At 33.2% G+C, this 26,646-nt stretch overlaps 1 protein-coding gene across 1 annotated transcript in view; it reads right to left on the reverse strand.

Moving 5' to 3' along the window:
- Nucleotides 1-1,292: 1,292 nt before the first annotated feature.
- Nucleotides 1,293-26,646, reverse strand: part of POU1F1 (POU class 1 homeobox 1) — a 32,038-nt gene continuing 6,684 nt past the window's right edge. The window contains exons 3-6 of the mRNA XM_044666924.1: nt 6,938-7,165; nt 4,174-4,338; nt 3,404-3,464; nt 1,293-1,488 (exon numbers count right to left, since the gene is read on the reverse strand). Of these exons, the coding sequence (XP_044522859.1) occupies nt 1,293-1,488; nt 3,404-3,464; nt 4,174-4,338; nt 6,938-7,165 (650 nt within the window). The remainder of the gene's footprint in view (nt 1,489-3,403; nt 3,465-4,173; nt 4,339-6,937; nt 7,166-26,646) is intronic.

Consider the following 26,646-nt stretch of genomic DNA (forward strand, 5'->3'; position numbering starts at 1 on the left):
CCTTGTTAAGTGCTGAGGATTCAAAGAAAAACAAAAGGTGGTCATTTCTCCTAAGGAGCTCTCAAGTCTAAGGAAAAGAAAAATGAAAGAAAATTGTCAAGTTACTTTCCCCTGAGGATAATTGCCATACTTTTAGGTTCTGTTCTATTAGCACTGACATTAAAAGGCATGAGACTGTACAGGGTATGGTTTATTTAGTAAATATTCTTAAATTACAATTTAGAAAATATATATCTAAATGTACATTTACATAAAGTAATGCAGGCAAACACACAACACACATAAAAAGCAAAATGTTACTTTGTGAATTTGTTTCTCATCACAGTGTGCCACTATTTCCAAGTTTCAAATAGTACATTCTTGAAAATTAAACAAACTCTGCTCAGCTATGTGCCTGTGAACTGAAAAAAAAAATATTGGATAGACCTAAACTTTTTATTGCTAATGAAATTTAATCTAACTCGCTATAATGTTGGCCTTTTATGACAGGACACCAAAATTTCTCTCACTTGTGGGAGATCAGAACAGACTGGTTTTATAACAGGATGGGTTATAACAATAAACAAGCATATAGCCACTGTTGACTGTATACTTTACAATGTTTTTGTGTACAGATGTACACATGGGAAAAGTGTGCCATAGTAGGCTCCAAAGAGTTTAATGTCTGGGAAGAATTACTAGCAAATTCATAAAGCAATTTTACTTAGAGTTCTTGAATGTTATAAAACTGACACCTTATGTTTCAATTGTAGGAATTAACTGATGAAGGTATTAACCAAAAACACTTAAAGCATAACTGTTTAATGATATCACAACTAAATCTTAAAGGAAGTGCTAAACTTTTGATACAAAGAAACTGTAAGAATTGATAATAGAAATGTAACTGACACTCCAAGTTAAAGAATTTGCTTATGGCTCTTCCCTATTGGAAACAGTTTTTCATTATCTATCGGATACCCTAAAAGCTTAGAAAAAAAGACAGAGTGTGTGAAAACAAACTCATATACTAACAGGTCCGCACATATGAACATTACATTAATTCCTTAAAATAGCTATCGTTAGCTTAGCATGTATCATGTCTTATGAAGAAAAATATTTAAAGTGAAAATATAATTTTAATAATAGGTTTTAAATTATTTTAGAGAAATAAATTGGATAATGTATTAATTTACTTTCCATAATTATGTTTGGGAACAGGCAAATAACTACTTTCCAGATTTTGGCAGGGAAAATAAATGATGGAGAGATCCACTTCTCTAAGGTAACACATTTCATCTAGACCCATGATGATGCTACTTAACAATAGAGGGAAATGAATTCTGATGTAAGCTTGTTTTCACTCTTTTTTCTCTCTGTCTTCTGTTGCAAAACCAAACTCTCACTACTTCTTTCTCTAGATTCAGGCCCTCTGCCATCCGCATAATTTCTTGAGAAGAGGGTTTACTTTGTCCCCCAAAATATCTCTCGAGAGCTTCTTTAGCAGCAATGCTGGGGAGAAAAAAATGTATCATTTAAGTAAGATGTAGTAGATCCAAATGCCTATTCCTTTTAGTGCTCAATTCCTAAAAAGGTTCTGAAAATGATTCTTAAGAACTTGAAAATATTTGGAACAATTGAACCCTTTAAAATTTGCTCATCAAAAGACTGATTTGTAGTAATATAGTGAAAAATTAACTTCTCTTTAATTTTCAAATCCAGCCAGAGAGCAAGAGGATCCTAGATAAATGGCGTCCTTCTTCTTCTTCTTTTTTTTAAACTACCATGAGAAGGCACTGCATTCTTCACAAAGGAAATAAATTTCTAGGACCATTTATTTAGGGACTACTGAATTTTTAACTAAACATATATACAAATCTAAAACATTTGAGAGACATAGTAATAACAGGAAATCTAACCACATTTATTTCTTTTATCTAGATTTGATCCCAAATCTTCCCCTTGTGTGATGTTGGGAATTTCATATGAACACTGTGGAGCTCAGTTTCCTTATTTTCAAAATTAAGAGGTTGAAATAGATAATCTCCAAAATTCATTCCAATTCTGCCTCAATTATAGGACAATTCAAAGAATAAGAGTTTTATTGCCAGTCATAATTCAGTGTAAAAGTCAGAAATTTAGAAAAGAGAAAATTGAAGCACAAGCAATAACTTTAAAGCAGTTTTGCCTCATTAAAAAAAATCTTGCTTTCATCTTTTTGTGAGGTCTATAGTATCTTTCTTAGGGTACTACAGTACATCAGACCCATTCTTTGACGTTTGTTGGCATGTATCCTAAATGGTTTACCTGGGAATATAGGTTAACTATCATGAAGTGACTGGTTAAAGGAGATTTTCTAATCCTAAATGAAATCAAGACATTGGTGTTCGTTTTTTAGTCCTATCATTTTGAGGCAGTTTTTAACAACCTGTTTGGAAGGATTGTCAGAGCAGTTTAAGCTTTCTGCTGCTACTAAGCCGCCATTTTGGTTCCTCCCTCTTTAGTGATCAAAATCAAAACTTTGGGACAAGAATATGTATCCTGCCAGCATGAGGAAGGAGTCCAGAGACCAAGTGGCTGTGGTCTCTAGCTGTTTGACTGATTTGCATTCCAAAATATTTTAACCCCTGTGGCTAAGATTCTAGGAGCCAACTAACTTTTCACTTCTCTGTTAGATTTTGAGCCACTTGAGGGCAAGCATTTTTTTTTTTTTTGCATTCCTTTGTAGGCCATACTAAGCACAGTGCCTGACACAGCTAAAGAAATGTTATTGTCTTCTGGAGGGCTTAAGGCAAAGAATCCTCCCTATCTCCAGAGAAAACTGTTGGAGGTAGATGCAGACCAAAGTCTTTCACATCAGTTTATTTATGGTTTTAGTCTGGAGTTGTTATAATCAATGACCAATAGAGAAGTATGTTTTGCATGATAATACATGTTTAAATCACATCAAATTGCTTACCATCTCCAAGAGTGGGGGAGAGAGAGAGAGAGAGGAAGATAATTGGAGCTTATAGTTTTGGAAAATAAATGTTGAAAATTGTTATTATTTGTAATTGGGAAAATATAATATCTTTGAACAAAAAAAGTTTATTGTCTTCCTGCCTGACTGAGAAAAAAAATTCTTTGCTCTATTCAAATGACCATATTAAATTAAACATTTCTAAAAGAGCTGAAGGAACTCTTTGAGGACTAAGGAAAATAAGAAACGGCAGAGGTTGGTTCTTACTCTTTTGAAGAAGAGGTAGCACTTCAGCTAAAAACTATTGATCAAACCAAGAAGGTAGTAGCACTTAGGGAAATAAATTTACACACACACACACACACACACACACACACACACACACACACACACACACACACACTCTTTGCCCCTTAATAGATTAATGCATTTCATAGGCAACTTTTAATATTACAAATAGATACTAACCTTATGGTTGTTCGCCTTTTCCTTTTCCGCTCATTTGCCCCCACTTTATCAGTGTATAAAGCTATATTTATGAAAAACAAAAAGGAATACATATACAGGGAACAAAAGCTATTTATAGCATTCAATTTCTTTAAAACATTGTAAAATTAAAACTTACACTATTTTCTTGCATTATTATGGTGTCTGTGCCAATTAGTCCATTTAATACTGAATAAATTGATTACTAGTTAAAATATTAAATTAAAATCATAAACTTTGCAATATTCATTTTCTATTTTAGCAGTTTACATGTCTAAATAATTCTTCTAATATTTAAAACATCAGTGGAAGTTATTTTAGCAATTGGCAATCTCAAAAGTGACTCCATTTTTGCATAGGAGAGTTGCATTGAAGAATGCTTTAATTGATATTAAGAACAGATTCATAAATTACAACATTCATATTTTGTACTTATAAAGTAGACAAGAACCTAAGAATCTGATGAGTTTCAAATTCCACATCCTTACCCACTATCATTTCTCCTTAATGTTTTTTTCCCCCAAACGTTATTCATTCATTGCTAAATGCAGTCTCCCATCAAAACATTTATTACTATAACTGAATTCTTTCTCTTTAAGGAGAAAATCTGACATATCAGAATGCCATTTCAAAAGTTTCTTTTAACATTAAAAAGGGGGGGGGAAAGATTTTCACTCATCATTAATCTTTCCACAAAGGAATTATTGATATGTTTAAAATTTTAAAAACTGCAGAAATATAGCTATTGGTACCTCCTACTTGCTCAGCTTCATCCAACCACTTGGATAATATTGATTTTAGTTTGCAAGCATTTTTAAAACTGAGTTGCAGATTTTCAAATCGACAAATAGTCGTCTGACTGAATTCAGAGCCATGTACTGCAGCCAAAGCTTCCCCAACATTTGTCTGAGTGTAGCCTGTAAATGAACAACAATGTTATTTTAATTATTACTAGCAGGTGTTCTTAATCATTTTTGTATGTGATGAACTCTCATTATTGGAATAATGTTTTAATTTTTGTTATATTTTTGTTATATTGTTATTTATTTTATTCTGAGTTCAAATCTATTTTCACATACTAACAAGTTGCATGACCCTGGGCCACTCATTTAACCTCTGTCTGCCTCTTTGCCTTAGTTTTTTCATCTGTAAAATGTGAATAGTAATAATCTCTACTTCACATAAAATAAATGTTTTTAAAGAACTTTGCAAACCTTAAAGTTACACATAAATGGTAATGATTACTATAATGATAATGATAGTTATTATTATTATTTTTAAATGGAGTAAGGAAGACTCATCTTTTTGAGTTCAAATCTGGCTTCAGATACTTACTGTGTGACCTTGGCAAATCACTTATTCCTGTTTGCATTAGTTTCATCATCTGTAAAATGAGCTGGAGAAGGAAATCCCAAACCACTCCCAGTATCTTTGCCAAGAAAACATAAAAAAAAGGTCAGGAAGTGTTGGATATGACTGAACAACAAGAGCAGTTATTAAAATATTTTTTAAAACTCCATGTGACCTTCCCCTACAACTAGTATTATTTTTCATTAAGAAAAATCTTCACTAATTTTCCTTTGCCTATTGTTAACGCTGTTTATCAATTATCTTAATAATGAACAATTAATGATTATTCCAAATTATTAAATAGACTCACACAAGCATTTAAAAAGTATAGGAAATGAAAACTACAACCAAAAATCATTGATTTGCTTTTGAGAACATAAGGTTGTAGTCATCCAGCAAATGGAATACTTTTTCTCTACACAAGGGAAAAAATTTCCCCTTGCTATATCTGCCAATTATATTATTTAACTAAATAGAATAACAATCTGTCACCTCTTTCACAGAGATATTTTAGGCCAAAGATCTTGTTTTGCATTGGTAAATATATATCCATTTAACTTAGTTTGGTAATGTTGTGTTGGACAATGTTCACAATACTCAATAAATAAATATGTTTTCCTACTTTGATGAAATGATGTAATGAAAATAATTCCTCAACCAAGAAATTAAAATTTGAATTGTTCTGGTACCAATAAAGACTAGAAATAGTCTTTTATTTCCTTTATGTAACATGCTTATTAGGAAACTATTACCATAAATCATAATTCAAGACATAGTTGAGCATATTTTTCCATTTGTTGGAAATGATTGTTGATCTCTTATCAAAAGGAATGGTGTCACAATAATGATCCAGAACCACTTTGCACAAGTTGAGATAAAATATAAAAATCAGATGAACAATATCAGCAGTTAATATAAACAGAAAACTGAAACTCTATATTATTCAGATGCCAGCTGCTGTTTATATTCACAATTCCCTGTAATTACATAATATTTTTGTGCCTAAGGCAAAAATTGAATTCTTATGATTCACAACAATGAATGTCATCATGAAACAAATTACTGTCCATTCAAAGATGAGAATGATATTCTAGAATATGAACGACCACTGTGAGATATGAACAATCTTATTTTTTTCCACATTTTAAGCAATCACAAATAGTTACAACTACTTTTAGAATGAAAATGTTGGAACGGCTGCAACTCTTTCCTTCCCTCAATAAATCTCCAGGTGAGGCAGACAGGAAGGTATTATGGTATTTTAAATAACTTACACTACCACAAACTTATCAGCAATTAAATCTTTTCTATGATTTACATAACTTTGCTAATTTTTTCCCTTTTGTGCATTTCAGTTGTTTGCATATTACCTTCCCTCCTTAGCAAAAGCATCCCAGAATTTTTCCTCCTCTGCCTTTTATCTTTATGATCCATGATGTCATTAGCTCAACAAATTCAAACAGACAGGGTATAGCATACTTTTTTGTCAATTTTTCAGATCATTCCATTGAAAAAGGTTCCTACCCATGAGATTCACAACAATATATTCTGCTCTCTAAAATTAATGATTTAAAATTTGCAATATTTTGACATTCCATCATCACAATTGAGAATCAGACAATTATTTTAGAGTACAGCCTATGGAGAATCTGGCATTTTCATCTCTTCTCTGCATTGCTAAAGCTTTTGATAGCATCATTCAGGACAGTCGTGTGTACCATGATGGTGACACTGCAAGATGGTAGAAGGAGGGTTTAGTTAACTTTTTTAACCAACAATATGATTATAGAATAATATTCCCTGGGTTTACTCACTCTTGCTTGTTGTTATTGTTTAGTGGGTTTAGTCATATCTGACTATTTGTGATCCCATTAAGGGCCTTTTTGGCAAAGATCCTGGAGTGGCTTGTTATTTCCTTTTCTAGATCATTTTACAGATGAGGAAACTAAGGCAAACAGGGTTAAATGACTTGTGTAAAGTCACACAACTAGTAAGTGTCTGAGGTCAGATTTGACTCAGGAACATGATTTTCCTGACTTTGGGTCTAGCACTCTATCCACTGTGCCATCTATTTGCCCCCTGCTCATTCATGTATGAATATTTAAATCTAATAGAACTTTATAAGATCCATAGAAGTCACAACTATAATTCTTAGTAAATACATACCTAATTTAATTCTTCTCAATTTGAACTCATTGGCAAACTTTTCTAGTTCTTGGATTTCAGGAGAATCCATGTCAGCTGGCTCTTCAACTGATTTATTTTTTCGACGGAATTCCTGCTTAAAGTCAATAGCTGTGGAGTCATCTCCCAGGAGAGGCTGATGCATGTGAGGAAAGCCATGACTCAAGGCATGGTCAGGAAACTTATAAAGGCAAGGTGTCAAGCTACCTGCTAGAATAAAAAAAAAAACGGGTAAAATAATTCCTCATTACACCACTGTTACCACTACTAAAGTTCTACTTACCAGTAGTACTACAATCACTACTAGTAATAATACTAATCTTGATATTACTGCTACTGCAGAAGCTCACATAAACACATACAGACATATACTCTCTTTTTTCCTAAGCCCTAGTAAGCTTTGTAGTTCAATGAATTCTCCGTTTTTTTACATTGAGGGTTTCATTGCTTTCATTGGCAAATAGCATTCAATAAAAGGTAAACAATAAAAAAATTTTTAAAGTGACTATTCCTATAGATAAAAACATGACTAATCAAAAGAAAAAGGGAAAAAAACATGAGAATTTTTTTTAATATTGGTGAGAGGATTCTAGCATTGACTAGACTAGTAATAAAGAATTTGAAAAGTTATATAAAAATTAGCTGCCAGTATTATTTCTGAAGGAATGATTATTAATAAAACTGACTCACTTCCTAATTATCCACTTAATGGGTTGCAAGAAAGGTAGGATAAAGGTAGAGGAATAATCCTAGAAGATCAGTATAGTTGACTATACAGAAAGGTTAAGTCCCTCAAACAGGGTCAAACAAATAGGCAATAAGACAGTAAAATAAAGAATGTTTCCTTATGTTCTAGGTGCTAAAGTATTCTACCTCCTCAAAAAAGAAAAATCTGTATGAAAGTCTTTGAGAATGTTACTGTCATTCTGTCTTGACAAAAGTAGGCACCACCAAGGACATGAAGGTATTGGAGAGAAATGCCTGCTAGTAAGATGGGACCTTTCAGCTTCTTCCTCCTCTGATTGACAGAATTACACAACATTGAGTTTGTAGTTTTCCTTACAATCATGATCTTGTGGCATTCATCACTTCCAATTTACATTTAATTGTGGATTATACAACTGAAAAATTCTGTTGCACAAAAATAATGAATAATTAGCCATGTTGCTGATGGGTACAAATAATTAACATTTAAAGGAAGGAGAAAATAAAAAATCATCTTCAGCAAATGACTCAAAATATTTGTTTCAGAATTTCATGCTGCCTGATTATCTCACAAGCATATTTAAAAGTTGAAAGCATGTGCAGTAGCATTGCATTTTGCTGAAATGTGATGTGGAAAACATGCTAAATTGAGAAAAGGGAGTAAGTAGGTGAGAAAATTAGCAATGTTTAGGATTCAAAGATAGTTTTACATGGTTCTCTGGTTCTTATAGAATAAGAATTCTTAACCTTTTTTTGTGTGTCACAGACCCTTGAGGCCTATAGATCTCAGAATAATGCTTGGGTATTTATACTCAGAATTGAATAAAATGCTGCAGCAAAAATTTATTAGCCCAGACACCACAAGATAAAACAAAGACTCCAAGCCAAAAAGAAGTAAGTTTATTGAGAGAGGACTGATCTCACAATAAAGCTGTACCATGGTCAAGACCAAGAGATGCCGAGCCTTGTGAATGGTCTTCTTATATACCCAAATACTTATAATAAAGATACAATAGCTTTTCAGAAACGATTATAGTTCCCCAAGAATCTAGATATTTCTATAGTTCCTTAGGAATCCAGTAAAATCAGATAACATGGGTGTGTGAACCATGACTTTACATAATAGAGCAAATAGGGGAGAGGTGCCTGCTGTGTGATTTTTCTAAACGATTCTTTCAGAATTATGCTTACAAAAAATACCTACATGATTAAGATACAGGAAATACTTCAGATAGAATTATATCTTGATTATTTTTAGAAAAGTTTAAGATCTATGATCACAAAATAATTAGGAAAAACTGCTGATACTGATGTAATCATGGAGAGGGGAGGAATTTCACATTTACAATGCTAAATTTCAGGTAGAGGTTAGTGAAAATAGAAATGTACCTTTTTCCTCCCATCCAAAGTAATAGAACACTTGAAATCTGCTCACAGATCTCTTAATCCCAGGTTAAGAACAATTGTTATGAACCATTAGTTTAAAAATAATCACCCATACAATGAAGTGTCTTATTTTTAGAAAGAAAATAAAAAAATAAAAAAATTTAGAAATAAAGTAAGGAAATAAAGGTGAGAAATAGAATTTATGACAAAGATATAATGTATATTACTTTGTATCAGTTTTACCTCTTATATTGCTAGGTTTTGTCAGAAAAGCTTCTAATTAGAGCTTCTACCTTGGTACTCAGAGAATTTGAGATAATAGATTTAGAACTAGATATGTTCATTTGGCCAACTGAAATTGGGAGTGTCGAACAGAGATCACATTAGAAAATTCCCTTTGCAATTACTTTATAATGGCATTTACTGTGAATACTTGAAAGCCGAAAAGAAATCCGCCCAGGGTAATTATTGATAACGTAGATGAAAAATGAAATGTTCATGTGAAAAGAGAATTAATTGATGAATTAAATGTTAATTAATTATGTATATACATATACATGTGCATATGTACACATGTATTATATAAGCTTTACTTATAGTGTAATAAATACTAATCATTCACAACAGTGTTTAGTTGACTTTAGGTTTCAGTGTTAGGTTCCTGTTTTACAATAATATTTTCATTGACTTCTTGGGATGAGTTTATTTCATTTCTATGTATCATGATTATATCTCATGTAGTTTTCCTAAGAGGCACTAGGTAATTTAAAGTAATTAGTTCAAATTTAATTCATGTCAATTAATTTTTCTTTTACAAAAACTCTTCATGGTAAATGTCTGTCATTAGGAAATGTTTCCCCCATCTAGTCATCTTTATCAGGAACTTTAAAGAATTTTGTTTTCCATTAATGCTACTTTTGCTTGTTATAGTCATAATCATCCTATTCCAATCTTACCCAGTTTATGCTTTTTTTTTCTCTCTCTAAGAGTCTATCACTCTGCCTATTGCAGAATCCTTCAGGGATGCTATGGACAGCTCCTTGAACTAAATAAGTAAAGCTAGAGGGCTAGTGAGAAGCTTTTGATAGACTCCTGTGGCATAAGAATCATTGAGAGAGGGCCAGTAACACAAATGATCTACAGTAAACTTATCATAACCAAAACAAAAAAAATGCTACAAGATTTTCAGCATGGAGAAATCTGGAAAACAAATATGAATAGATGACATAGAATATGTATAGTCATTTATATTTCAGTGTTCTCATGTTCATTACCTACTTGAATCCTCCTAAGAACCTCATTAGTTAGATAACACAAGTATAATTATTTCCAGTTTGCAGATGGAGAATATAAGTCAGAAGGATGTTAAGTGATTTGCTCAACAACAACTCCCAGTTAGTGAGAGAACTGGGACTCAGATTTGAGTCCTGCTTAGACCTATCTTTGTTCCACAAAATGGCATTATGCATAAATTACCTTATTCACCATCTTTAGACATAAAACTGCCAGTCTATGTTTAAAAACACAGTTTATTTAGTTGAATAATGACAGTTTTCTACATTTGATTTCATTAGCAAACTAACTTGCAGGGGCAAATTTTATTTCCTTAATACTTTACCCCAGCATCTTTCAAATTTTTTTGATGTGGCTTATTACTTGAAACATAATGCAAAATAAGCCACATAAGGATAAAATAAAGTAGGATCCTCTTAAACAGGGCATCTTGAACATAATAAATGCAAATAGCTATAGTATTTTTTTAAATGAGTAGATGACAACTGGTATCTGAAATAAACCAACTAATTCTAAAAGGGCACTGGATTTGTCTCTAAGATTCCTGACATCTAATACAATAAAGGACAAACAGTATTTTCAGTGTCTGACAGGAAAAAAATATGTGTGTTCTTCAGCAAAACCATTTTCATTCTGATACTAAACTCAAGAAAAAAATATGTCTCTGTTAAGCACATTTCAACAGAAAAGAGTTTTTTTTTTCTATTAATTCAATCCTACAAATAGTTATAGTAAACCTGCTAAATTCAAGATAATGGTCTAGTTACTGCAGTACAAAGACATTACCAACCATATGCTAAATACCATTTGTTTTGAGAGCTATATATTTTTTTCTATTCTACAGGCTACTTTTTTGTTTTTTAAAATAATATTTAGGAACATATGTGCAGCAAGGATGTAATAAACATTTTCTAAAGTACTTCTAAGCCCTCAAACCCACTGGCAATACCTGTTTGCATATGATGCTACTTAAACAGATTTAGAAGTTTTTTTTTTTATTGTTCCCTATAGCAAGAAGTATACTCGTTGGCCTTGAATAAGTAACCCACTATACAATCTGAAAAATGTTCTGTACATCTGTGTTAGAATTTGGTAGTGGTTTGGGTAAGGGATATAAATCACTTAAACGTAATAAAGGTGGAAAAAGAGAAGCATTAGATTTGCTTCATACAGAATTTATTTCATTCATTGCTTTGGGACAGGGACATGATACAAAACTTGAAAGGACATAGCTGTTAACTGTCCTGGAATTGTGGGCAGTATCCCTTAAAAATAGTGAAACAGCGACCTAGGTAAAAAAGGTGATACTGTCTCAAATGTCAAGAACAGGCATCCTTTCTTTGTTCTCTTTCTTTTCACTCTCCCCTAGCCATAGTCTTTTCTGAAAGATGTTTTATCATCAATATTTTATTCACACAGTTGGATAGCACAGCACAACTACTTTTCATTCATAAGGAAAATTCTAGTTACACGGAGAGCTTAATATTATGTAGAAGTAAATACTTATTTCTGAGACTTCCTAGTAGTTGACATAAACATGAATAGGGTCAATTAATGTGGGAATGAGTATAATAAGTTGGAATGAGGAGAAAGTCTTAAAATGAAAACAACAATGGCAACAACAACCGCTCACTCCATAGACTACAGTCAGATTAAGGTTGTTACAAGTCTACATTCTTCTTTTACCTTATCTCTAGTCACTACTTATCCAGGTGGTAATGATAGAGTAGGTTTGGTTCAAACTAAGATGGAGATTATAGTAAGGATGCCAGATGTAGTAAAGGATATGCAGCAAAAATAGATTATCTTCTGAGTTTCAGTTTTTTTCATTATCATATCATTCCCAAGTAGTGAGAAATTTCTTGACTCCAACCTTAATAATTAAATGCCATAATGTCCTTGTTTTTCACTAAAAGTATCAGTATAGCATATACTCATGTCATTTTTTCTTTGTCAAAATGAGGCACTTCAAATCATAAAAATTCAGAATTGTAAGAGACTAAGTCTTACTCCTTCCCAAAGTGTAAATCCTTTTTATGGTACTACTGACAAAGAGAAAGCCTCCACTTAAAGAGCTCTGGGGATGAAAAACCTTCCCCACTTACCTATTCAACAAATTCCAGTGACTCCAATTACCTCTAACATTAAATATAAATTATTCTGTTTGGCCTTTAAACTCCTTAAAATCTGGCTGCAACCTCACTTTCCAGTATTATAATACATTGCTTCACTTCTTATAGTCTATTGTCCAACTAAATTGGCCTTCTTCCTCTCCCTTCTATATTATACTCTCTGTTCTGTCAACTGGTTTACACTGCTTGTTTATTAGTTATTCAATCAATAAATATTTATAGAATACATAATATGTGTCAGGTATTGGACCTAAGTACTGAGGATACAAAGGGGAAAACAACTATCTCTGTTATGAAGGAGCTCAGTCTTAACCTATACCTGTACTGTATTCTATTCTCACCTTCTTAGAATTTCTTATTTCAAGACAATACAAGAATCACCTTGTACCTGGAGTCCTTAGTTTCTAGTGCCCTCTTTCCCTAAATTACCACATATTTAATTTTTGCATATATTCTATTTATATTTCCTTATGTACATGTTTTCTTACCCCACAAAATGAAAGCTCTTTGAGGGAAGGTACTATTGCATTTTTGCCTTTTCCCTAGTGCCTTTGTACTGTGTGGTCTTTAAAATTTTTTTTTAATTAGTATCTTATTTTGATTACTATAACTTAGCTCATGGTTCAAGATGCTACCAGCATATGAAATTTATTGCCTAGAGATATGAAGCTGATTAAAGTATCAAACTTACATTATTATTGTCAATGTTATTTTTGCTAATTGTTATCTATTACAACTGCAAAACAGCCTTAATTTTTACAAACTGTTTTCCTAATTAAAAGTAATTTTTATATTAATTAGGGTTTATCGTAATCCTTATCTCTTGCATAGTAAGGGGCAATTGCTTTAATTGAATTTTCAGTGAATTTTCATTTTATTTCTTTCAACTTTATAATTTAGTTTTCAAACACTCTTTTTTTTCTAGTTTTCATGACTTCTCTCTCCAGATTCTGCTACCTGTCTGATATTTGCTTGTCAATCTCCTTTGCTGTATTTTCATCCACCTCATACCTACTAGTCATAATGGACTTCCTCCAAGGTTTTGTCCTGCATTCTCTTCTCTCCTCCCTCTATATTATTTTGCTTAGTCTTCTCATCACATCCTATGAGTTCAATTATTATGTCTTGGTAAATAATTCACAAATCGACATAACCACCCCTAAAGTATTCTCTGATCTCCAGTACCATATTACTAATTGCTTACAGCACCACTCAACCTGAAAATGAATGTCCTGTCAGTATTTCAAACTCAAAATAGCTAACAAAGAACTCTTTTATCTTCCCCTCAAAACCCTTCCTTCTTCCAAACTTCTATTATCAACTGCTCTCCTATATTTCCATATATCTAACATTTCTTCACACTTTTCCTTTCTCTTCCTATCCAATCTCCTCTTCCTTTTTCCTCTTCCCTCTTCCCTCCTCTTCCTCCACTTCTACTTTTTCTTCTTCCTTCTCCTCCTCCTTTTCCTTCTTTTCCTTGACTTCCTCCATCTCCTTGTTCTCCTCCATCTCCTTGTCCTCCTCCATCTTCCTATCCTCCTTTCTTTTCTCCTTCTTCCTTCATCTTTTTAAAAAAGTTTGGTCTCAGAATCAATATTAAGTATTGGGTTCAAGGCAGAAGAGTAGTAAGAGCTAAGCAAATGGGGGTGACTTGTCCAGGATCACATAGCTAATAAATGTCTAAGGTCATATTTGAATTCAGGACCTTTCATCTCTACACCTGGCTCTCTACCCACTGAGCCACCTACCTGTCCCTCATTCCAGTATTCTTACCATATATGTGAGTTTTGTGTTGGGCTTTTTTTCATCTTTTAGTGAAGATTTTTTTACTTAGGGATAGGTTGGAAGCAACTCACACATTGAAATATAGTTGTTAAATTTTTAGTATAAACATTTACACCTCAGAAATCTGAAAATGCATTATATAGAGCAGGGACTGATTTTCTGTTTTTAATGTCCAAATTTTAAAAAGTGATTGAGAAAAGTATATAGTGAAGATTAAATGTTAATAATATATTGAGCATATCTTCATATCTTCATATCTTTATCTGTTCTTTGTGTTATCTTAGAGAAGCAGTTAAGCATTTCCCATCATATCCCTCCATGGCATTATATCTACCACATAATTATACACTTGTAGAGAATTCATTTACTGTTTATGTTGAGGAATGGGTAAAAGAGACTGATAAGCTTTCCAACATTTTGAAATTATCTCCATTAACCTAAAGCTGTTGTAGTATACATCCTGGTACACAGTGAGATAGTTGATAAATACTTGTTGATTTGTTGATTAATCATTTAAAAAAACTGCCAAATTGATGAGATTCCAGATCTACTTGAGTATTTAAAAGATTTAACTACTTGTATTCAGTATCTAGAAGCTTAATGAATTTATAAATTCATGAAACAAGACACAGAAAGAATAAGATGTATTTGAAGAAAAGACAGAAGAAAAGACCTGTAATACAGTGTAACATTTACAGTTATAAACTGAATTATTGGAAAAATGCCAATTTTCACCATTAAGTATTTATTTAGAAAATGCTAAAAACAAACAAATGAAATCTTCCAAAAACCTTTATCCTCTCCTTTCTGTCTTTGATCTTCTTGTTTTATATGCCTAGCAATGGAGTCTCTAGAGCAGTGATTCCCAAAGTGGGCACCACCATCCCCTGGTGGGTGCTGCAGCAATCCAGGGGTATGGTGATGGCCACAGGTGCATTTATCTTTCCTATTAATTGCTATTAAAATTTAAAAAATTAATTTCCAGGGGGCTAAGTAATATTATTTCTGGAAAGGGGGAGGTAGGCCAAAAAAGTTTGGGAACCACTGCTCTAGAGGAAAGGACATGATCGTTTATTGTAAATCCAAAAATAATTTATCCAAAGTCGTCTTAATTCACAACCCCACTATTTAATCAATGTGCCTGTCTTTTGGTAACCCTTTTATCACTGACCATTCCCAAACTTTTACACTTTTATCATTTTTCTGGACATCAGGTGAAACTTTAGGATTGTGTTAATTTATATTCTCTTCTTATTAATATCTGGTTATATTTTTAAAATGGAAGTCAATAAGAATTTGCTATTATTCATATTCTTTGACTACTTGTCCATTGGAAAATAATTTTTGGTGTTCTCATATTAGCTCTCTATTTATTTATAACATCAGACAAAGATGATGTTCTAACCATGAGTAAGAGAATAATTGCCTTTGGGGGGGAAACACTATGGAAAATTCATTTTGCAAAGGAATTTTTGGAGAAATTCTGTCATATGATTTTGTTACTAAAAATGATATATGTATGATATATATGTATATATATACATATATGCAAATATATAAATATATATATGAAAACTCTCATCTACCTTTCAGAAAAACTTGGAAACAATTTTCTAACATATTAGAAATATTCTGAAGAGTTTCAATGTATTTTGAACTCATTTGTTAAAAGTACAAAAATGTAACACTTTAGTCTGAAAATCTAATTGATTGATCATAGGAAAATGGATATTTACTAGCAACATTTTGGCAAATGTGGATAATAATTCATTCAATCTCTGGATGAGAATGAAAGACTAGTCTCATGATATAGTAACTATAGTTAATGATGTACATATGGCCTGTACCATATATATAGTATTATCTTTAAGGCACTACTACTACTACTCTAGAAAGCAGATGAGGAGAATACCTAAAGTTATAAACAATGCAACAATGCAGGAATGTTTATGACATATACAGTACTCCTGAGGAAAAACACAGTTTTTCAAGAAGTAAAGTTAATCTAATATGACTCATTTTTAATTAACTCACACTTGCTCTTAGTGATTGCTTCTTCACTTTCTTTTGTTGTTTAGTTGTTTACAGTAGTATCTGACTCTTCATGACCCCATTTGAAGATTTTCTTGGCAAAGGTATTAAAGTGGTTTGCCTTTACCTTCTCCAGCTCATGTTACAGATGAGGAACTGAGTCAAATAGAATTAAGTGACTTGACCAGGGTCACACAGTTCTTAAGTGTCTAAGACCAGATTTGAACTTAGGTTGATAAGTCTTCCTTATTTCACGGTCGGCACTCAACCCACTATATTCTCTAGTTGTCTCCACTTTCTAAGTACTCACAAACTATCCCTAAAATCCTTTTAATAGCTAAATTTTATACCTCCCCAATTTCATAAATATTTACAGTAATTTCAAGGTAATTTCAAGGCAAGAATAGAGACTCATAGCTATTGACAATTACACAGTAGGTGTTTTGAATACCTGACAGAGTAGAAAGGTACATATGAAATCATCCAATCTAATATCTAATTATACTGATGAAAAAAAAATTGAGACTAAAGATGTGAGGCTGTTTGCTTAACAACCTAAAATTAGTTAATGCCAGAGCTCAGACTAGAAAAGACAACTGGTCTTGGACATACCAAGACCTGGGTTCCATTTCTGCCTTGCCTATATACAGGCAAAAGTCAATGATCTTGGGCAAGTCACTTAACATTTCAGTGTTACAGACAACTTTCTAACACTAAATGCAGATGAGTTGCCCTTCTGTGTTGATGCAGAGAGTTTCCTCACCAATAAAATCACAGACCCAGACAAAAGCAAAATCTAAAACAGCCAAGTGCTTATTCTGACATGCAATCTCCTGTCTTGAAGAAGTACACTGAATTAACCAGACAACCTTTAATGCATCACATCAGTGATTGTTTTTCTGTACCAAAGTACTATTATTAATGAAATGTCTTCACTATATATAAACCTGACAGTGTATGCAATAAAATAACAACATTAAAATGAAGTAATATCACTTGAAATATAGTTTCCTTGGTATCTTCATTTTCATATAGAGTGTGATGCTGAGAATATCTTTATAGTAGGTGACACAAAATGATTTCTGGGATTGCATGGAAGTGACTATGTTTCCTGAATGTCTTGGGAATAAGGAGAGGTTTTAAATGACAGAACTGGGTTTCCATTTATGTAGCTTTATATGCTTTCTTTTTCATATCTGAAATTCTGTATTTGACTACTCAATTTCTTTAGCCTCTGTGGATTTGTGGGGCAGGGAGTGCAGATTCTAGACATTTAATTTGTCAAGTAGCAAATGATAATCCTGATCATGTGTCAGAATTTTGACAAATTCTAAATCATAAAGCACTTTAATGCCATTTCTCTCTAAGAATAATGCTTATAACATTTAATCATTCCTGCCAGGCTAAGATTTCCTATTGTTTCTAAACAAAGGGGCACATACAGATTCAAAATGCATTTTGATTTTATTTTACAACCTCTGGGACATCCATAAATTTTAAAGTGCCAATTTGTTTCTGATTGTTACTGTGGAACGGTTTGGACTCCTAAATGAATTGTGTTTAAGATTCTTTGTTGCATGTTGGAAGAGAGAGGGCTGGTCCCTGGATGGAATTGAAAGTCTGAGATGTATCGTGGGAAGTAAATTGAATTTATAGTCAGGAAAACTGGTTTAGAACTCTGTCTTCCCTGTTTACCAGGTGGATAACTATGAGAAGGTCACTGGTCACTAACTGGTGGTTCAGTGAATAAAGCACTGCACCCAGAGTCTGGAAGACCTGATTTCAAATGTGACCTCAGGTACTCAAAAATTATGTGATTCTGAACAAGTTTATTTCCCTCAGTTTCTCCAACTGTAAAATTGGGATAATAACAGCACCTACCTCCCACAGTTGTAAGGATAAAATGAGGTATTTGTAAAGCATTTAGCACAATGCCTGGCACATAATAAGTAGATGCTATATAAAATATTATTCCCTTTCTTCTACAATTCCTTCCATCTAGGCTCCAGTTTTCTCATCTATCAAAAAGTTCGAGAAAAGAGAATAATAATAGCCAAAGTACCCCCAATGGATTGTAGCACAGATCTAATGAGATAACATATGTAGAGTGTTTTACAAATGTTAACACACTATATGCCATTAGCTGTAATTGCTAGTGAATTGCATTGCTGGCCATAGTCTAGCATGCAAGGAAAGAATCTATTCTTTATTGCTAAATTCTTTGTATAGACAAGAAAGGCAAGTAGAGAGTACATGAGTGTGTCATCAGCAATCATCCAACTTGTTAATTGAATAGAAAGATTGACTACTAAACAGCACAAAGTTAAATATGGCACAAACCAGTGGATTACATGGAAGCATTATATTCAATATTCACTCCAAACTATACATTCTTCAGCTATATTTGTATGAATTGAGGGGCAGTTAGGTGGTGCAATGGGCAGAGCACAGGACTTGGAGTCAGAAAGACTTGATTTCCAATTCTACTTCAGACACATACTAGCTGTGTGACCCTAGACAAAATCACTTAACATCTCCATGCCTCAGTTTCCTCATCTGTAAAATGGTAATCATAATAGCATCTATGTTATAGGATTATTATGAGGAACAAATAAGTTAAACATGTAATACATTTCAAACCTTAAAACACTACATAAATACTAGCTTTATGGAGTGCCAAGGAAATTCAAGAATTCAACAAAGTTATTTTGATGTTAAACAATTTATTTTGGTCACTGAGAATGATAATACCTTACACAAATGACCAATTTTCATAGATATAAAAATGTTAAATCTCTAAAAAATTTTAGATGTTCTTTCTTTGATAGTTCAGAAAGCACTTTAAGACTGAATAGATTTTTCATCATTTTCATGTTTGCCTCCAATTTAACTACATTTTATAATCTTAAAACACGATTTTGGTATTTCCTGGCACATAAGATGAACAATAAATAAATGAGGAAAAATTATAAAGGGTTCTATGTATTTTTAAATTTTGATTCTATAAATCTAACTTTAAAATATTTTAAATCACTTTTCGTTACTATATAACAAGAATTTTTAAGCTCCTCGTTGCAGAAGAAACAACTAAAATTTACCAAGAGTCTCTTCTTGGATCATTAGAGTCAGGTAAAGGAAGCAAAGCATAGGAAGAGGAAAGAACAATAATCCATTTTTAAAGTTCATAAGTTTAAGAAATAAGTACTTTTGGTAGCTAAAGATTTACATGTAAGTTTATCACTTAGCATTTCATAGATCGCTGAAATTTGCTTTGAATCAGCTACCAGTCCAAGACCTCTAAAACTCCATTGGCAAAGAAAAAGAATCAAATAGTTGATACAAAGTTTATATACTATACTTGACAGAAGAAATTATTTGTTGGAATAAAAAAGATTATTATCTTCAAATGTTAAATATGAAGGGGGAAGTATGAAGTTCTCAAAATATCTAAAGTGAGAAATGACAAAATAGTGTCAAGGAAAAAAAATTAAGAAAACAAATTTAAAAGTATTAAAGACCTTTACATTTAGGTTGGAGTTATTTATGTAGGGTCAGACAACCATACATACTTCAACAACCTAGGCCTTAGGGAGAGACTGTATTACCTAGTAACATATCTTGCCATCATAATAATACCTATACTACTCTCTCCCAATCCAAACAGACACTGGCAGGTTAGATGTCCAGAGGGGTGGTTGCTACTTTTCTCAGAGTTGAAGGGGTCATTTTGTGGGTGGCTATCCTCCCAATTACATGGATCCCAAGTCCTAAACAGTAAACTTCCCCTTAATAATCAGACAATATTCTAAATTGGCAAGAAAAGTAATTATAAAGCATTTCCCCCCCAAATTTGGGGCATATACTCCTACAAATACGCAGGATATATGAGGGTAAGAGTAAACATAAATAATGTACTGACAACCTTATTTTATGAAACCCCAAATTTACTGCTGTCTCATGAAAATTTGCCCTCAAAAAAACTTCCAGACTAACCTTTGTCCTAGACTGAACAATATACCATTAAACACCCTGAATGGGAGTGATGAAGGTACTTGGGTCTTGAATACCTTTTTTGATTTCTTAGTTTCTTTTGTTATATTTGGGCCTCTCTTAGATACCCTAGCCTCAAACTACAGCCTCTTTCTCAAGACCCTAAGTAATTCTCTGGTTATATTCCCTAAAGTATATATAAAGCTCCAAGTTCTTCAATCTGATGGAATTTCCATTTGTAGAATATTTTCCCAGAAACTCTGTTCTCAGTCTCAGAGATGTGCTTGGTGTGGTATTGGTATGTATGCTCATTACTCTGTCTGGTGTAGGAACATTTTCTCCCTTGTCCTGATTAAAGATGTGTTTTTTGTAACTGCTTTTATGGTTCTGTGTTATTCCAAGTTGATAGTATGATGATGGCAAAATATATATCTAAACTAAAATGATATCTAGGCACATTTATAGTGTGATACTTATGGCCAAGGTAATTCAGAGCTCTGAACCAGCTGGGTCTTGATGCATTCTTTCTCTGGAATTTTGCTGAATAATGCTATATCAGTGATGGACAAGTTCCTGATTGCTCAGCTGGGCTGCCTTCACCAAGAGAATGGTGTCTCAAATGGATAGGTCCAATTTCTAGTAATCTTGGTCAACTTACATATCTGGCTTCTTATTGGGAGTTGCTGCTGCTGGGGTGGGATGAATAGGTCACTTTACTGCTACTAGATCAGAAGGAAGTGGGTTGCATGGGGCAGTTTGCTTAGCTGCTCAGTTTTCACAGGGTTCTACATTTCTGTTAGATCCATTAAACTCCATGAGTTCACTCTTTACTGTGCAGGTACAGTGTTTACCAGCTTTAGCACCTGCCTTGGCTGAGTGATATAGCTTTTTTTTTTTTTTCACTGAACTTTTAGAGTTGGGTTTTTTTCCAGTAAGGGCTGATTCTCTCACACCTGAAAGACCTTTCCATTTACATTTTGGCATCTTTGTCTCTTATGACTTACAACTTTACTAATATATAAATGAGGCACACTGTCACATAACATTTTTAGGTTGACACTCAGAAATTAAATGGTTTGTCCAAGATCACATTACAAGAAAGTTAAGTCACAGATCGAATACAAGTCTAGTATTCTATCTACTCTACTATTCTATCTCTCCATAGAATAGTACTATAGATAATGATCATAATGATGATACTAAATCATACAGAAATGGTTAATATTTAATGTTCTCCATTTAATGATATTTTAATAATATAATTCATTTTAAGAAAGAGTTTCGTCTAATGGCTAAAATAAAAAACAATTTGGCCCTTAAACTTTGGCTTTTAAATGAAACATTTTCTAACACTATTTAATGAGGTATTATGTCAGTTTCAGTTTATTTTCATCTTTTATAATAGGGAAAGGAATGAGTATTTATTAAGTGCCACTATGTGACCACATTCTCAAAGACTTTACACATATCAGATTTAATTCTGCTGATCTAGGTGCTATTATTATCCCCATTTTACATTGAGGAAATTGAGGCAGACATAGATTAAGTCATTTGTCCTCAGTCACACAGCTAGTGAATATCTGAGGCTGGATTGAAGCTCTAGTCTTCCTGAATCTTGGGTTTGTGTTCTATTTTTAATAGTCATTAGAAAGATGAAAAATGAAAATCACAAAAATAAATATTCCAGTAATTGGAACCTTAATGTGTAGTTTTCAGTCTTCTCAATAAGCAATGAATGAACTCTTCTGTTCTTTTTAGGGAAGTAGGCTAATATAAAGCCACGTAGGGAGACCTTTGATACTTCATAATTAATCAGGGGAATAAATACCTGTCCTATTTTTGACTACTGACTCCAAAAAAGGGTCTTATCTAGTCTCTAATATATTAAAGGACTAATATTCTTGAGCAAGACAACATGATACATTTTTGTCTACAATATACTTTTAGGTTTACCTAAAACTTCCATGTGGCCATACCTATCAAATTACCAAGAAACTTTTTTACTGAATTAGAAAAAACTATAACAAAGTTCATCTGGAAGAACAAAAGAATATCAAGGGAAATAATGAAAAAAATATGAAGGAGGGGGACCTAGCAGTACCAATGGAATAGACTTGGGGTAAATAACCCCAGCAAGACAGTGTATGATAAACCCAAAGAACCTAGCTTTTGGGACAAAAATCCACTATTTGACAAAAACTGCTTGGAAAATTGGAAAACAATATGGGAGGGGTTAGGTTTAGATCAATATCTCATACCCTACACCAAGATAAATTTAGAATGGGTGAATGACTTGAATATAAAGAAGGAAACTATAAGTAAATTAGGTGAACATAGAATAGTTTACCTGTCAGATGTATAGAAAAGGAAAGATTTTAAGCCCAAGCAAGAGTTAGAAAATATTACAAAATGCAAAATAAATAATTTTGATTACATTAACATAATTTGTACAAACATTTGTACAAACAAAACCAATGCAATCAAAATTAGAAGGGAAGTAACAAATTGGGAAAAAAATCTTTATAACAAAAACCTCTGACAAAGGCCTGATTACTCATATTTATAAAGAGCTAAATCAATTGTATAAAAAAGCAAGCCATTCACCAATTGATAAATGGGCAAGGGACATGAATAGGCAATTTTCAGATAAAGAAATCAAAACTGTCAATAAGCACATAAAGTTCTAAATCTCTTATAATTAGAGTAATACAAGTCAAAACAACTCTAAGTTCCACCTTACACCTAGCAGATTGGCTAAAATGACAGCAGGGGAGAGTAATAAATGTTGGAGGGGATGTGGCAAAATTAGGACATTAATGCATTGCTGGTGGCTGGTGGAGTTGTGAATTGACCCAACTATTCTGGATGACAATTTGGAACTATGCCCAAAGGGCTTTAAAAGACTGTCTGCCTTTTGATCCAGCCATACCACTGCTGGGTTTATACCCCAACGAGATAATAAGGAAAAAGACTTGTATAAAAGTATTTATAGCTGCACTCTTTGTGGTGGCAAAAAATTGGAAAATGAGGGGATGCTCTTCGATTGAGGAATGGCTGAACAAATTGTGGTATCTGCTGGTGATGGAATACTATTTTGCTGAAAGGAATAATGAACTGGAGGGATTCCATGTGAACTGGAATGACGTCCAGGAATTGATGCAGAGTGAAAGGAGCAGAATCAGGAGAACCTTATACACAGAGACCAATACATTGTGGCACAGTATAATGTAATGGACTTCTCTACTAGAAGCATTGCAATGATCTGGTACAATTCTGAGGGACTTATGAGAAAGAATGCTATCCACATCCAGAGGAAAGAACTGTGAAAGTAGAAACACAGAAGAAAAGCAACTGCTTGATCACATGGATCGATAGGGATATGACTGGGGACATAGACTCTAAGTAATCACCCTAATGCAAATATTAATAATATGGAAATAGGTCTTGATCAATGACACATGTAAGACCCAGTGGAATTGCTCTTTGGCTACAGGAGTGGAGTGGGAGGGGAGGAAGGAAAGAACATGAATCATGTAACCATGGGAAAATATTCTTAATTAATTAATTAAATAAAAATTTTCAAGTTAAAAAAACTTCCATGTGATAGCAAAAGGATAGTCATATTTTTAGCATAACCAACTTTCCTTTCTCTCCATGAATTAGGATTATTACTGCATTTACAGATAGACCAGTGAATTCTTTGTTCTAAAAGAACACTGGATATGCAAAACCAGTTAACAAAGATTAATTCTAAACCTCTGGGTTAAAGTTCCGGGTATGAGTTGTCTTTTTCAAAAGGATATAAGCTCCTTGACTTCAGAGTTTCATTTTTGCCTTTGAATTTCTAGTGCCTAGCATAGCTTTTCATACCTGGTTAAGCCACTGATAATTATTGATTAATAGAGGTAATCAATTTTGATTGGAAGTTTGCCTACAGCCAAGTCAGGCTATCACTTTCCTACTCAGTTTCTCCTTTGTATATGTGTATATATATATATATGAATATATATGAATAATATTACTTGTGCCCTGTATCTCACAAACATATTGGGAGCAAAGCATTTTAAAAACCTAAAGTGCTAGGGAGTACAGGCTTTCCCTAGACATCATAACACCCCAGATTGTGTCCCAGTCAGAAAAGTATATAAAAGACTCTTTTTTACCTTGTACAGTGACTCCTCACCTATCATGTAAGTTATATTCCAGAGATCTCCATGATAGATGTAAATCCGCAAAGTAGTGGCATTATATTTATTTTATATTTTATTATTTATGTATATTTTAAGACTTTATAAACCTTTCCCATTGTCCTATAAACCTTTTCCACACTCTTATTAACCTTTCCCACACATACTCTTACAAATACTAAGCCAATCAGCAGCCAGGATACAGAACCCAGCACTGTGGTTTGTCGCCTTTCATTCTGTCAGTCAATATTGGCAAACTTGCACAAGTGATAGTGGCGTACTGCATTTCCATTGTATGCAGTACAGCATTCATCCTTAAAAACCTGCAACTTAGTTAAAACTCCATGATATAGAATTAGATTTTTTTTTAAACTCGCAATACAGCGAAGCCATGATAAGTGAACCACGATATAGGGAGGGACAACTGTACTTCTGAAGGCTAAGAAGGTGGCTTTGAGCCCCTCTGTCCTCTCCCTTCATTCCTGATGAGTGCAGATAGGCACATCATGCCTGATAAACATTTACTTTGTATCAGAGATATCCGATTATTCTCTAAATGGGATAGTTCACCCCTTTTTGACTTTGAGGCATAGGACATAACCACATGACCAGAAACCCAGTAACATGCCATCATCATCCTTTCTCTAGATACATAGACACTGTTGTCAAAAGGGTATATAAAGCACAGAATGCATCTCCTCCAGGAAGCAGTGCTCTACCTGCACTGTCTCCCTGGCCATTTCAACATGAATTCCAAATTATTCAATTTCTCTTTTTATTTTTGAGCTAAGCTTCGTATTCTTGAATTTTTGCAAAGGGCAACCTGTCACAAATCTTGGGTTATCTCAATGAACACTATATGCTTGGCACTGTGCTAAGGGATGGAGAAACATGAAGAAGTATAAATAGTCCCAATTCTCAAGGAGTTTACAACTGAATGGAGGAGACAACCTGCAAAAAAAATATATACAAAACAAACTATATACAGGATAAATATAACTGAGAGAAGGCAACTAGAATTAAATGGGGATGGGTAATGCTTCCTATAAAAGTGAGGATTTTAGTTGGAAGCACTGTAGAGGACTCAAACAAAGTAAAAGAAATGGTCTCTACTCCCCAAAAACTTACTTACAAACTACTTCTCATGATTTAATTTGGATGATTATTCTCAATATTTGCTGCTTAACATCCCCTCATTTAGATATTAAAATTGTGTTTTTCATAAAAGGAGTTTCAGAGAATTTTCTTTCTTAAATTTTTTGAATCATGCTTGTTATTAATCTTTAAAAGTATTTTTTAAATTTCTAAAGATCTACTATGAGGATTTACCTATAAATTTCTTTTGACTACATATGATCAAACCACAATCTACTCCACCCTGAGACAGTTCCCTCTATAGCAGGGGTCGGCAACCTTTTTGGCCGTGAGAGCCATAAATGCCACATTTTTTAAAATGTAATTTCGTAGGAGCCGTACAGTGCATGCTCCTGTAACAGTGCCTGAAAAAAAATTGACTTTATGGCTCCTGCAGAAAGAGCCATATCTGGCCTCAAAAGAGCCATACGTTCAAGAGCCCTTCTCTATAGGTTTTAAAATTTTTGTTTTCTGAAATTGGATTATTTAAGAATTCTTTTTTGGTTATGTAATCTGTCCAAGGAGCACACCACCACCATCCACCCTCCCATCCCCCCCAACACACAGATACACACACACACAAACATGATATATAGTGTATCCCACACACATATATATTTTTATTTAATCTATTTTAATTCCATTTTTATGGAACCTAGAATAGATTTTAATAAATATATTTTATTTGTTCTGTGTTATGATTTTACCTTGTTCATTTTTTGTTGGTAATTTTTCTCTTATTTTTGATCAGTTTAGCTAAAGATTTATTTTTGTACCTTTTTTTTTTTTTTAAAAAAGCAACTTTTAGGCTGATTGTATTACAATTTACTTGCACCAGAGAATTTTTTTCTGGGAAAACCATTTCTCCAACAAATACAATAAGTCCTAAAAGTCTCTGTGCAGTTTTACGCTGTACTTAATTTACCTTATCTCTCCACCACTGCTACCAGAGTGTATATGAGGAGAATCAAACCAGTTTCCCAGAATGATTCAATAGCTTGCTTCATATCTTTTCCAAGTCCCCCTATTTGACTTTATACTCATAAAA

The sequence above is a fragment of the Gracilinanus agilis genome, chromosome 3, assembly GCF_016433145.1.
Source record: "Gracilinanus agilis isolate LMUSP501 chromosome 3, AgileGrace, whole genome shotgun sequence".
In the NCBI taxonomy this organism is placed as follows: domain Eukaryota; kingdom Metazoa; phylum Chordata; class Mammalia; order Didelphimorphia; family Didelphidae; genus Gracilinanus; species Gracilinanus agilis.